Here is a 14524-nt window from a genome sequence, read left to right as displayed (position 1 = left end):
ATTCTACAGTTTATAAAATTTAAGAAAACAGCTTCCCAACTTGGCTGAAAAGTAGCCAAATAAATCATTTGTTCTACCTTGAAATCGTTGGAACACAAAACTTCATGTACTCTTCTACAAACTTTATTTACACAAGAACAAGTTCCTTACACAACACAGTTGTAACATATTTTAAAAATACATGTACCTTCAAACAATGACAAAGATTTTTCTAGCACAGTTTGTTCATGAAGTCACCTTTCACACATGAAGTCCCAACTTCAACTTCACACCTTTTGTAACCAGTCTTGGCAAACTTGAAACGTGTCAATTTCAAGTTAATCTCAACAGGAATGGCACTAATTTAGATGGATATGTAGATCAAAAAGCATTCAGACAAAATAGACTTATTATTTTCTGTATACTGTAATAATAATGACAAGAACCTTTCAGGAAAAAAAATTAACAAAGTGCAGAATTGCAGTTTCTCTTAATTAAAGAACAAGGAAAGACCATATGGAAAAAAAAAAATTTCAAAGTCCAATCAATGTAGATACAATCAAGATAAGATTTTACAACCTTCATTATTTGTAGTTTAGATGTATACATGTATTATTTTTAACAAACTGAACTTTGAATTCTATCATGCCTGCATGATGTCACAATGTGCCTCAATTTTGTCACAATAATTGCACATAAATTTGAGATAAAATCCCCCCCCCCCCCCCAATAACCCCTATTAGCCACCTAACCTTTTGTTTGTTGGGATACACATTCTGTCTTATCAGTATAGTAATAAAAATTAGAACTATGGAATTGTTTGGATTCTATTCTTGATGCCAAATTTTGTTAGATTATATAAACCTCATTTTCCAGGCTGTTTTTTTAAAACAAATTTCTATATGTTTGTGTATAATCCAATACAAATCCTTTGAAGACACTATAAAACCAATACAATTTCATAGATATTAATTAAACATCTTTTACCACCACCACACAATTAAAAAAACAAACACAAAAACAAAATATGAACACAACATAAATACAATTTTGTCTTTTTCAGATTACATCCTCCAATAATATAAAGAGCTTCATTCACTTAAGGCATAAAATTGCCCTGTACATTTCAATTTCTTGTACAATGTAAAATCCAATTTCAGTGTAATAATTCATTTCCTCTGCAAAATGTTAAAATTTCAGAGCACAGAATCAAATTTCTTATTAAAAAGAAAACCCCCATAAACCAACATTTTTTTCTCATCCCACAAAAGTGATTTTACAGTACATGGATTATTCTTAACTGCATTTCTTTGAAATTTCATAAAATTAAATGATATAATTTTTATAAATTTTAACTTTGAGTTAAAAACTTTTATGAAACTTTTGTCTTTTTAGCCATAAAAAAAACCTGCAGAAGTTTCATAAACCACTGGTATTTTTAAAATAATGACCAACATGTCACTATATTTTTTTTTTCTAATAGCAAACATAATTCTATGATATTATATTCTAAGTATCTTGTATAATAAACGAAATATAATAGTAACATAGTTTCCATGAACACAACATAATACAATCAATTCTATCTATTCAATCTAAGGGCTAGAATATTTAAACAGATCATTCACACAATACTACAAGTGTATATCTTTTTTCTGGTCCTACCTCAGCACTAACATAGTTGACTTCAGATAAAACAATATTTTACTTTCCAGAATAAAGAAATACTTCAACAATATAACAATCTCCTATCTCATACAAAGCATTCATAAAAGGATTCTGTAAGAATCGTGTTTTCGATTACTTCTAAAAACACATCAATGTGATGCAAGGAATTATACTGATACAAGTTACTATGAGATTCACCATAACATGGCTACAGTTTTCTGAGCACCTCTACCAAACTCTGATTACATGTATAAAAAGAACAAAATGATGCAATTTGCACAAAACCTCAAGATATCTTTATGATAATTATGTTTACAAAACTTAAGCTACAGTTGAACTTTGGTATCTCTAACACTGATATCTTGAATACCATGGATATGTTGAAGTGAGTTGGAAGCTCCCACTTCACTTTTTCTATGTATTTTAACCTCAATATCTCAAAAACCGGAATATCTCTCAGTTTTTTGTAGGTCCCATCGAGTTCGAGATAACAAGGTTTGACTGAACATCATTCTAACATTAATAAATGACAGTTACTCCGTCATAGGACATTAGTTAAGTAAAAGAAAGCAATTCTTTTTTATTTCAGAGTGTCTGTCATTCTAATGACAAATCCTTTTAGTGAATAAATAAAATCAAATAAAATTTGAGTTCTCTGAAAAATTCAAAGAAGATTTCTTGCTGTGTACCAAGTATGTGTAAGAAAAAAATGAAAAGAAGACCCTTTCAATTTTTTAACAAGTAAATAGTTTACATAGCACCAAAGTATTGTAAATGAAATATATACAAATGCATGCAAGTTTAAGCTTACAAAAATGCAGTCACATGTATCTGCAAAAAGCAATTTTCTATATGCAAGTATATCTGAGGTAACTATGGATATTTTTGAATTACAGACTCTCAGTTTATAACAGAGTGAGATAAATGAGATCTTTGATTCTAACCGCTGAGCAAAAATTACATACATGTTCAAATTTTGTCCACAACTCTCATTTTTCACGGTTGCATATCCTTAATATAGGCAACTCCACAAAAAATCAATCCAGGCCTATGCAACCAATTTTCTTTTTTCTACAAGATCTTAAATGCTCGGGTGAGATTAAAATTGATTTTGTTGGTATCCATAGTTATTCATCTGTCCTTGACCCTGCATTTGATTTCCTGGATTTGGCATTGGTCCACCCTGCTGACCAGGGTTACCCATTGGAGATGGGCCAGGTCCTCCTTGAGCTGGCATTGCACCCTGACTTGGGTTTGGCATCCCCCCTTGACCTGGCATTGAATTCTGACCACCTTGATTTGGCATCTGACCTTGGTTTCCCATCGTAGTTTGCTGAGAAGGCATAGGTCCTGGTCCTCCCATTTGGGTCTGGTTTGGCATTTGTCCTTGGCCTGACATTTGATTAGGCATTTGACCTTGACTCATTTGACCTCCTGGGCCTCTGTATGGGCTGTATCTCTGAGGTGTATTTTGTCCCTGATAAGGACCATACTGATTTGGTTGCATATTTTGATTGTAACCATGACCCTGTGGAAAATTTTGCTGTCCTTGACCTTGTGGATACTGAGACTGGTTGTTATATGGCTGTTGACCTTGGTAATTTTGTTGATATTGCCCTGTAAATAATTCAAATTAAGCATAATGTAAAAAAAAATTGTCACTGTTGAACAACAGTTCAGAATTGTCAACAATATGTATCAGTTTATAACTTGTTATAAAAATATCTTGAATAGTTTCTTTGAAAATGAGCTAAATATAAAATGTGAAAGGCGAACAGATGCCAATTAGCCTACTAGCTAATATATAATATCAATAGCTATAATAAAAAATCACCTTGTTGTGGACGCTGACGATTATATCCTCCCTGCATTGGCATCTGCTGATTCATCATCTGCCCTCCTTGATTTGCCATTCTGTTTCCACCAGACATCATCCCTTGAGAGGGCATCATTGGCTGCTGAGCCTGTGAGCCCAATGGCTGCTGCTGATTTTGTGACATTACTGGCTGTTGTTGATTCTGTGACATCATTGACTGCTGTTGATTCTGTGCACCTATTGGCTGCTGATTCTGTGACATCATTGGCTGCTGATTCTGTGACATCATTGGCTGTTGATTCTGTGACATCATTGACTGCTGATTCTGAGATCCCATTGGCTGTTGCTGGCTCTGTGACATCATGGGTTGCTGATTTTGAGACATCATCTGTTGATTCTGTGACATCATTGGCTGTTGATTCTGTGACATCATTGGCTGTTGATTCTGTGACATCATTGGCTGCTGGCCTTGTGACATCATTGGCTGTTGTTGGGTCATACCAGACTGTTGTTGAGACATCATTGGTTGGCCACCTTGCTGATTTCCATAGTTGCCATGTTGCATATTATAATTCTGTTGCCCTTGACCTTCAAAATAAAACATTATCAAAAACTTTATATATCTTATTAAATGAAAACTTCCAGTTGATAGAGGTGTCTTGTAACCATTAAATGTTATCTTTCCATACTTATTGTGAACACTATAAATAAAAACAAATGTTCTTAACATTACAATAATCTGTGATGAAAGAAAATTTCTTTAGTGCTAAGAACTGAAATCTTCCTAGAAGAGTTAGTAAAAATTAAAACCTCATTAACTAAGAAAAGGAAACGCTGAAATAAGTATGTGTAAAAAATTAACTACATTTGGAAAGAGAAATAACTGAAATGAATTCCAATATAACCAATATCACACACATCAAAGTGCAATGTTTGCAACTACATGTACATGTGTAATACTTCACTTTTGTAAGGTTTAGACATCAGATTTCTTATTAATAAATTTACTATCTGAACTAGGTAGATAAAAAGTTCTCATTAGCTCAATAAAATACATGATTCATCATTACAGTTCTGTATATACTACTACTATTAGACTACTCAGACAGGTTGAAGAAGTTATGTAGCTGTTGATAGGCTCCATTTTAGACCTGGAGCTGTGTGTGCTAGAATGCTTTCTTTTATACAACATCTCTCCTTGTTTTGAAATTAATAATTGAAATCTAAAGGAAAAACTTATGTTGCATCATTTGATTCCATTTTAATATATCAATGATTAGGATTAATTCAGACAATTTCATGATACTGGAATTTCCATTTATCTTTCACAGTTTTAATTATGATGAAATTTATGAATGAAGGCAAAATGAATACTACTAAAAAAGTATCTAAAATTTTGTCACAGAAAAAATAGAAAGATAAATGGCTAAATAGTGTATTAACTGTAAATGGCATTAACATTTAACCCTCATTAATTTTACATATTTTAAGACATTTTTGAAAATAATGAAGTACATGTAATTGTACCCTGTGTTTTGGTGCATTAATACAGAAACCTGCCTACCACCTGCATAGTTTATTCAGTGTGAAATACAGAAAAGGTGTAAAGCATGCTTATTTTAATGAATGAGGTGAAACAAAGATTTTTTTTTTGTAATCTTTCTCTACACTATCCTCCACAAGTTAACTGGAACACTGCAGTATTTTCTACAATATTTTCACCATAACTTTTAAATTTTATTGATTACAACAACAAACAAGAGGCCCATGGGCCACATCGCTCACCTGAGTAACTTTGGCCATGCTGTTCTTTACCAGATTCTCCCCCTTTTAATATACCTATTGTGGCTCCGCCCTACCCCCGGGGGTCATGATCTGAACAATTTAGAATCTGCACTACCCCAGGATGCTTCCAAATAAGTTTCAGCTTTATTGGCTCAGTGGTTCTTGAGAAGAAGATTTTTAAAGATTTTTCTTATATATTTCAATGTAAAACTTGGATTCCCTATTGTGGCCCCGCCCTGCCCCCGGGGGTCATGATTTGAACAATACAGAATCTACACTACCCCAGGATGCTTCCATATAAGTTTCAGCTTTTCTGGCCCAGTGGTTCTTGAGAAGAAGATTTTTAAAAAAATTTCCTATATATTTCAATGTAAAACTCCAATTCCCTATTGTGGCCCCGCCCTACCCCCGGGGGTCATGATTTGAACAATTTAGAATCTACAATACCCCAGGATGCTTTCATAAAAGTTTCAGCTTTTCTGGCCCAGTGGTTCTTGAGAAGAAGATTTTTAAAGATTTTTCTTATGTATTTCAATGTAAAACTTGGATTCCCTATTGTGGCCCCGCCCTGCCCCCGGGGGTCATGATTTGAACAATTTAGAATCTACACTACCCCAGGATGCTTCCATAAAAGTTTCAGCTTTTCTGGCCCAGTGGTTCTTGAGAAGAAGATTTTTAAAAATTTTTCCTATATATTTCAATGTAAAACTTGGATTCCCTATTGTGGCCCCGCCCTACCCCCGGGGGTCATGATTTTTACAATTTAGAATCTACACTACCCCAGGATGCTTCCATATAAGTTTCAGCTTTTCTGGCCCAGTGGTTCTTGAGAAGAAGATTTTTAAAGATTTTTCTTATATATTTCAATGTAAAACTTGGATTCCCTATTGTGGCCCCGCCCTACCCCTGGGGGTCATGATTTTTAAAATTTAGAATCTACACTATCCCAGGATGCTTCCACATAAGTTTCAGCTTTTCTGGCCCAGTGGTTCTTGAGAAGAAGATTTTTTAATGACCCCACCCTATTTTTGTCTTTTCTTGATTATCTCCCCTTTGAAGGGGACTTGGCCCTTTATTTTAACAATTTACACTCCCCTTCACCCAAGGATACTTTGTACCAAGTTTGGTTAAAATTGGCCCAGTGGTTCTTGAGAAGAAGTTGAAAATGTGAAAAGTTTACAGACGGACGGACAGACGGACGGACGACGGACAATGGGTGATCAGAAAAGCTCACTTGAGCTTTCAGCTCAGGTGAGCTAAAAATTATGAAAAAAAAATTAAAATTGGGATTTCCATTCCTACCAATTATTTGTCAGATGACAACTCTAGCTCTGTGCCTTAAAAAAAACTAGTAATTAGCAAATGTTCATTAACTGAGTGAGGCAAATGGATCCTAATAGTCATCTGATACTGTAAGCTTCCTTAATTTTGTGGTTTGTGTGCTATTCCTTGTCCATTAATTCCAGTACATGCTAATATTTCATTAAATAAGATACATATAAAAGCTTTGCTTCCAAAGCGCTAATTTACGATTAATTTACAATTACACTGAACATCTGAAAAAGATCGAGAAAGAATGTGCTACCTTTTGAGTGAATGACTTTATGTGTGTTTACAAGTGTTTTTACTTGGATCAACAAGAAGTCTGTGAACCAATGATCACTAGTAATACTGTTGTGTATCAAAAATTCAATTTTCTGCCCATGTTTGTCTTTGGTAACAAGCTTCCCAACATTTGATTATGTAGTAACTCTACTTGTTACCACAAGGTTCTCCAACATTTGAATTTTTACCGAGTACAAAAAAGCATTTTCAGAAATCAATGACGACATTTTTTCCTGATGACAAACAAAACCAAATGCTCCAGAGTAAACATATACCAAGGTATATATACCGGTATATAAATTTTTCTTCATGTTTTCAGGAATAATTACTCTATCTTACAACCAGATGGTCTGACCCTTGTAACATAGGTGGATTTTAATGAGACAATGGGAATTTTGCTGTGGTGCCGAGAAATGTTATTGTGACCTGCAAAATAAAATTTCTCTGTGGTGCTTGTACACAATTAAAAAACTCATGGAGAAACTTTACCATGGAAAAAACTTCAACTAATTACTAACATCAAAGATGCAAGTGTTAATAAATATTTAGATTAGCAGTATATATTCATATACATTATAGATAGCACCCCATCTTGTCCTAAAAAAAAGAATATGTAAATGTTTTTACTGCAGATAACTACTGTTACAATAATGAGCCCTTCCAGCACAAAAACAAGGAATTGTCTTTCTGTTTTTTTTTCTTGTGAAATATTAATTAAGCTAAAATAATCTCATTTTCATAGACCAAACAAATGTTTATCAAAATTTACCCAGTTCTTTTTTATCCCCTTCCATTCATTTTTTCAATTCCTTGTTTAACAACAAGTAGGCACCAGTGATGATAAATAAACTCTAAATACTTGTGAACTAGTAGTAGAATTCAGTCAGTAAATATATTGTATGTATAGTTAGAGTACCACTCAGTATACCAACACACAAACAAGCAGAAAAACACAAGTCTAGCATAGATCCCGGCTCAGTTTTTTCCACTCACTGAAATTTCCGGGGGGCACCATATTAGGCTGGTTCATCGGTGACTGCATTGGCCCCTGTGTGAAGCCCCCAGAACCGGATTGTCCTGGGGCTCCCACAGGGCCTTGTTGGGAGTACATACTGTTGGGAGGAGACATACTGGCTCCGCCCATGTACTGATTGACAGATCCTTGTGCTCCACCTTCGTATACACAAATATATTTTTTAATAAGAATTTTTACAACTGGGCTTATAAATTACATGTAGTCTTGTTGCAAAGCAACTGTAAATAAATACTAATATCTTTTCAAACAAAGAAAAAGCTGCATGTATACAAAATACACCTGGGACATACATCTTGACACAAATGAAAATAGAGGTAACATTACATAAATACCATGTAATGTTTGTAGATCAGAAAATCAAAAATACAAAATTAGATAAAAATGATTTTAGGTTGAAACTAGATATCAATAGATGGTGACCATCTCTATGGACCCCACTATAGTAAAATTTAATGTACCGGTATAAGACATTTATAAGAATAAATGGGACTTGTTAAGGATTGCAATTATTTTTCATATTTAGTTTAAAACAGCAGTTCATTGAGTTTATGACTACTGGAATATAGTTGCTCAATGGAGACCAAAATAATGCTGTGACTTTGATATTTGCTTGGTAAAACACTACACACCCTTTTATCTAAGCTACCTTGGAAGTGCAATCCAAACTGCTCCAAGGTGAGAAAATGCATTCTCCATACAAGATTTCAACTTTGACCTCCAATCTAGAAACAAGGTTAAGGGTCACCTTTTACCCAAAGACACATTTAAGGTGAAATGAGCCAGGTTGGACCAAGATGAGAAGAAATTCTGCACATGGATTTTTCACCAGACCTATTTTGACCTTGACATTCAACTGCAAAATTTTGATCAAGGTCAATGTAAAATGAGACAAACTGGTCCAGGGGCAGTAAATATATATTCCAAAGATCAACAGCAACCTTGACCTCTAACCTAGAAATTTGGTTTAAAATCACTGCACAACCCTTTCCAAAAGCACTTTTTAGATTAGTTAAATTGAGCTAAGTGAAGTAAAAATATTGTAATCAGTATTTTAATGAGACACTTGTTTTGACCTTGACCTTCAATGCAGATAATAGGATTAATTATGTCACACCTTTTACTCATGGGCACTCTGTGTGTGCATTGGGGAAAAAAACAAACTATGGACAAGTAATATCAGACAGAAGGACACATACAGATGGACATAATGATCCATAAAGGATGCTTGCAAAGTGGGGCCCTAATGAACTCCAACATTCTTAGTAAACTAAATTGTGCAAGAAGCTTTTAATGGGATCTGGACAACACTAATGGCTTGTTTTGCGAAGTAAAATCTACAAAATGTTTCTATGGAGCATACCTTGAGGAATCTGATTTGGGATATTTCCTGGAGGCCTCATCTGATTCATCTGTGGATTGGGCTGCTGAGAAGCCATGTTGCCTTGTCCTGACTGTCCAAGAGCCTAAACAGAAACAAGAAATGTGTGAGAAACTTACACATGTATATGCCCCAATGTGTCGAAATTTAATAGGGTACAATTCTGAAAGTCTGTAATGATAGTGAAAGCAATTGGTCATTTACTTAGTTTGGGGCAAACATAATACTAAGTTTGATCTTTATCTGACCTTAATATAACTTTACTTCTTAGGATTACCAGTGTACCAAGTTTGATGTCTGTCAAGCAAAGAGTTCTCAACATATTGGGCAATCAATATATTCAAGGACCAACCTAGGGGGTGACTGAGGTGAAATAGTCGCTTTTGAGCTCCAAACTTCGCCGTAAATTATCACGAAAGAGAAGTTTAAGTCACCTTAATATTTACAAGCGCTTTATTGAAAATCATAAAAAATCTATTAAGAAACGTGGTATTATCGTCACTATTTTATAAATCTGGTTTTATTACTGCTGAAATAAGTGAATACTCTGTCGGAACTCCTCTAGATTTTACGCTTCCATGTATGAAAAAGTCCATTGTTACAAGTCAGGAATAGACATTAACTTTCAGATTCACTTGCCCTTCGGGCAAGTGATTTCAAACTTTGACTTGTCCGCGTGCAAAACTTGGTTGCCCAAAATTAGGAAAGAACTTCAGAAGAAAATTATTAATTACTGTAAACGTTATGATAAGAAAAATGTGACCAAATACACTACTGTCAATTTGGCAAGTTGAGCTACCTGAAAAATGTCGATGCATGCTGCATTTGTACATATATGTATACCGCTGTACTTGTAAATTTAACCTGTTAACACACACTGCCATGCAACAATAACCCTCCGTTTCCTTTTAATAAAATTCATATTTTTAATAATTATTTTCGGTAGGATCCTTTTGTGAATCATGATTTTCAGAGATAACAGTAAAGCAACGCTTAAGGAAGACAGTTGCTACGAAACATTCATCTTATCTTGATCAGGATACATCATGTTACAATATAATTATATTCTGTGCTTGAATTAATAATCTAATTTCCTAATGAGAAGTTAACAAAATTTTATTAGACGTAGAGCGTATTTACTACGAAAGAAAATAACGAAGCCGATTTTTAAATGAGCGGTATAATCAAGAAACGCTACCAAGGACGCAAAAGCATTGTCAGTCAGGTGCGTGGCGGAAATCAAGCGTTCGATTTATTGTTTTATTTATAAATTAATGTAAACTAAATAAATATGTACATTTGTATAAGAAAATTTCACTTGCCCGATCGGACAAGTACGTCAACAATTTCACTTGCCCGAACTGAGAGTTTACTTGTCCCGGGCAATCGGACAACCGTTAATGTCGATCCCTGCAAGTTACACACAACAAGACACAAAACAGCTGGACAGATATCGATGTCATGCCAAAGATGTTGGAGATGATTTTAGATCTTTTTATTTTCAAATAATTAATACATGCTGTGAATACAGACATATTTTTACTGCTAAATTGTGGAGTTATTAACTGTCTAAGAAATTACACATGTCTGATAAACCTAAGTAGTTCAATCGGCATGCAGTAGCGCATCAAAACGTTTTTTAGAGAAAGAATTTAATATTGAAAACGAATTTTGAAGAGAAAATAACAAAATTATGACTATGCTAAGAGCCTGAAAATCTAACCCTGAGAGGAGAGAAAAACTAGTGAACCATTTAAAAGTTAATTGTGCATAATATTATGCAAGAAATGAAAAAAGTTTGATAACCAAGTTTATCAATTAGAAACTTTTACATTGTCATTGTTTTATATATTTTGCTAGATATTTAGATACCTTTTAATTGGAAAAAAATAAAGTTATTTTTTTAAAGAATATTTTTAATTATTTTTACTAGGATGTTTAAATAATACAGAAAAAATTATTGAAATGTATTTAAGTAATAAAAAATGATTTTTTTTAATTTTTAAAAAGTTTAATAATGATCATTGTGTGCCACGCGCGCCAAGAAGTCTCCCTAGAATTCAAAACTTCTCCCTACATTTCTCTGAGGGAGAAGTGAAGTCTCCCTAAATTTTGGGTCAAGGTTGGTCCCTGATATTCCTATGTCAAGTTTGACTCTTGACCTTTGGCTTTGTGACCGAAAAATCTGCAGTGGTCATCTACTCCTCAGGGTGGACCAATGTACACAGTATGATGTCTGTCAAACAGATGGTTTTCAAGATACTGAACAAACAAGATCTGTCTATGTCTAGAATAGTTTGACCCTTGACCTTGTGACCTCAAAATCAATAGGGATCACCTACTCTTCATGACCCTTTTCAAAAGGGGCATAAAAATTAATCGTTAAACAGCAAACTTCTTTCATCATCTTAATTACTTTAAATGTTTTTGTTAACTTAACCACTGGTACTGATAAAGTGTATAAAAGTTCTTGATATTCTTACTGGCAAGAGTTGATTACTGAGATTCTGGTTTGAGTCGGCTAAGGTTGCCAGGTAAACCAGATTCCGGTGCAGCATCTGCTGGTATCTGTAATCACAAAATAAAAATTCATAAAAAATTACAACAAGGTTCTCAGTTCACAATATTAATATGAATATCTCATACTCAAAAATGTTTCAATACTTTACCCCTCTCCCAAAAGGGGTGCATTCATGCAACTTTTAATAGCTTTCTTATCTTCCAATTATTGAATTATTTTATAAAGTTTTATTAGTCTATTTCTGTTTTGAATTATTTTATAATCCAAGTAAGATACTTTTAAACAGATAGTTCCATGACTGATGTTACTTACTGCATGCATTCCGATGCTTTCCCTTTTGTCTGATAGTCTACAATTGTCTGTATCAATTGATTATTTTCATCAAGCATCTACAAAATAGAACAGTACCAAGATTAAATTTGCCGGTGAGGTCCATAGGTCCAATGTTTTTCACGTTCAGTGAAATAAGAATCAAACTTGTGGTAGCAATGACAGAATAAAAATTTACAAAACCTAATTGCAAACTTTTCATTACTCTGAGAGTCAGGGATCGACATTAACAGTTTCTTAAGTTTGTCACAAGTAAAATCTCAGTTCAGACAAGTGAAACTATCAATGTACTTGTCCAATTTGGCAAGTGAGTATTTTTTATTAAATCAGTAAAATTACTTGTGACCCTCCACTGCCTTATCTGCAAATGTGATTTTTATTTCAAAATCCCTGTATTATTCTTTGACCTTCCCCTCCATGTTATGGTCTATTGAACGCTAAGTTTTCCACATATTTTATAAGCAAAATACATGTTGAATGTAAATATAGTCCATTGGATTATTTCTATCCGTAAACCCCCTCTCTGTAAGCATCTCCGTCCATTTACTACTGCATATGTTTTCGCCATACTAGTATTTAGTTTCTCTCTTAAAGACATCTATTTACCTCTCTTAAAATTACGACATAACTTAGGAATATCCTTAGACAAAGTAATGAACTTAGGAAAAAGTTCTTTCCCAAGATAACTTAGTCCCAAGTTAGCTTTGTGAAACAGGCCCCTGGGGTCAATTAATTCAAAGAAGTGCTAACAAGAAAAGACTCAAATCAACTGAATTTACAATGTGTTGGGAGTAATCGTGCCTGCCTTCCTCCTCAAATATTTTACTCTTTCTTTCCTCTTGATTTCCCCTTTTAATTTCCCCATCACTTAACTTCCCTCCGACTCATCCGCTATGCAAGTTTTAACCCCACCCCACCCCTCAAAAACACAACGAAGTCTTCAATCATGAAAGTCGAATTTTATTGCCATACCCATTGAACAATTATTTTGCATACTGGGTGGCAACGGCATTTAAAATTAATAAAAGCACTTAAAAAATACAATACGTTGAGGTGAACACGCAATGCATGTCAACACAGACCATGAAGTTGAATATCATTACAAGTTCCAAACACTGACACTCTCATTACTTCCCTATGAATAAAAAACTATTTTTAATACATTTGATTAAAATAAGATATTTTCACTGTGCAATGGTGACCCAGATAATGTAAAACTAAAATGTATAACACTGTTGTCGATAGAGATAATTTTTACAATCTTACAAACCTTTTGAATAGATGCTTGATTTGGTGGAGGTCCTTTCTTCTGAGGTGGTTGAACGAAAGCTAAAGACATTTTTATATACGTATGTTTAACAAAATATTTTAAATATCGATGTTGATTAGCAGGTGCAGGTGCTCGCTCGAAGTCCGCGTCGATATGCGACAGCCCCGCAGCGAAGAAATGGGGACAATGGGTAAATCTAGTGTTCAGTGGCATTCACCAATTTCTATACTTCATCACTGTACAGATCTCTACGCTGAAATATATACACGCATAAATAGATGTATCAACAATGTTACATATAATGTCAATCTTGATACATCAAGAACTTTTGATTTCAGGGATACCGATTCATCGAACTCAAATTGGAACTGCTCAATTTAGTCAGTAAATGCCACTGTTTGTAATATTTTTGAATTTTTTTATATGTCTACGTGAACTTATTTCAACACTTTCAACATTTTATCTAAAGTAACAACCGATTCTGTTAAACGACGTGGAGACATTTATCCGAGAGAGTCGGGAATATACAATACTAGATTTACCGCCTGCCAGAAATGGGTGGTACTAAACACCGAATAATAACTAAATAGACCAAAGATGAAATTTCATTCAACCTAAAGGCAAATATTCATATATTTGTTTATTCCTATTTCAATTCTGACAAGAAACTTGTACTATTTTATAAATTTGTACGCCCTTTTTTTCAGAAATAATATTTTTATTCTATTGCAGTCCTGAAAAAAAAATAATTTGAAGTTTATTTCTCCCCATAATATAAATCACATCTACATTACATTTATATAAATATATAATAAATGATATAAATCCGATATTTATATAAGAGATAACTTTTTTAGTTTCAGAGAGTTTAAAATTTTATAAAAGGTTAGTTTTCACGTAGAACCTACGTCGTATGACGTCATATCAAGTAAATGAGTTTGTCTGTCTATTTGGTGTTAGATCTTTTATGACGTCATAATTAATGTTACTTTTTCCCGTATTTTACGGCTTTAATCCAAGACTGTCTCATGTAATGAAGTTGCACAACTGTGATAATGTGAATGGCATGCAACTATTCTGAAGGAATGCAAAAATCCTAAGATATCTAAAGAGTACAATATCTTGATAAAATGTGT

The 14524-nt window shown here is 33.8% G+C and overlaps 1 protein-coding gene across 2 annotated transcripts; it reads right to left on the bottom strand.

Annotated features, from left to right (window-relative positions):
• Positions 1-107: 107 nt before the first annotated feature.
• Positions 108-13553, bottom strand: LOC133205438 (protein SSXT-like). 2 transcript variants are annotated; one of them, XM_061341258.1, is made up of 7 exons: positions 13389-13553; positions 12101-12177; positions 11751-11835; positions 9250-9352; positions 7847-8026; positions 3482-4051; positions 108-3264 (listed from the first exon to the last, which is right to left on the bottom strand). In XM_061341258.1, exons 1-7 carry the CDS (start codon positions 13455-13457, stop codon positions 2747-2749), a joined length of 1602 nt encoding a protein of 533 aa, XP_061197242.1. In that variant the 5' UTR covers positions 13458-13553; the 3' UTR covers positions 108-2746. The 2 variants fall into 2 exon arrangements, with proteins under 2 accessions (XP_061197242.1, XP_061197243.1); XM_061341259.1 differs by lacking the exon at positions 7847-8026.
• Between the last annotated feature and the right edge of the window lie 971 nt (positions 13554-14524).

This window comes from Saccostrea echinata, unplaced genomic scaffold (assembly GCF_033153115.1).
Source record: "Saccostrea echinata isolate AGI-Se365-2 ecotype Australia unplaced genomic scaffold, CSIRO_AGI_Sech_v1 ptg000054l, whole genome shotgun sequence".
Classification (NCBI taxonomy): Eukaryota; Metazoa; Mollusca; class Bivalvia; order Ostreida; family Ostreidae; genus Saccostrea; species Saccostrea echinata.
This window is presented reverse-complemented; position numbering and strand designations above follow the sequence as displayed.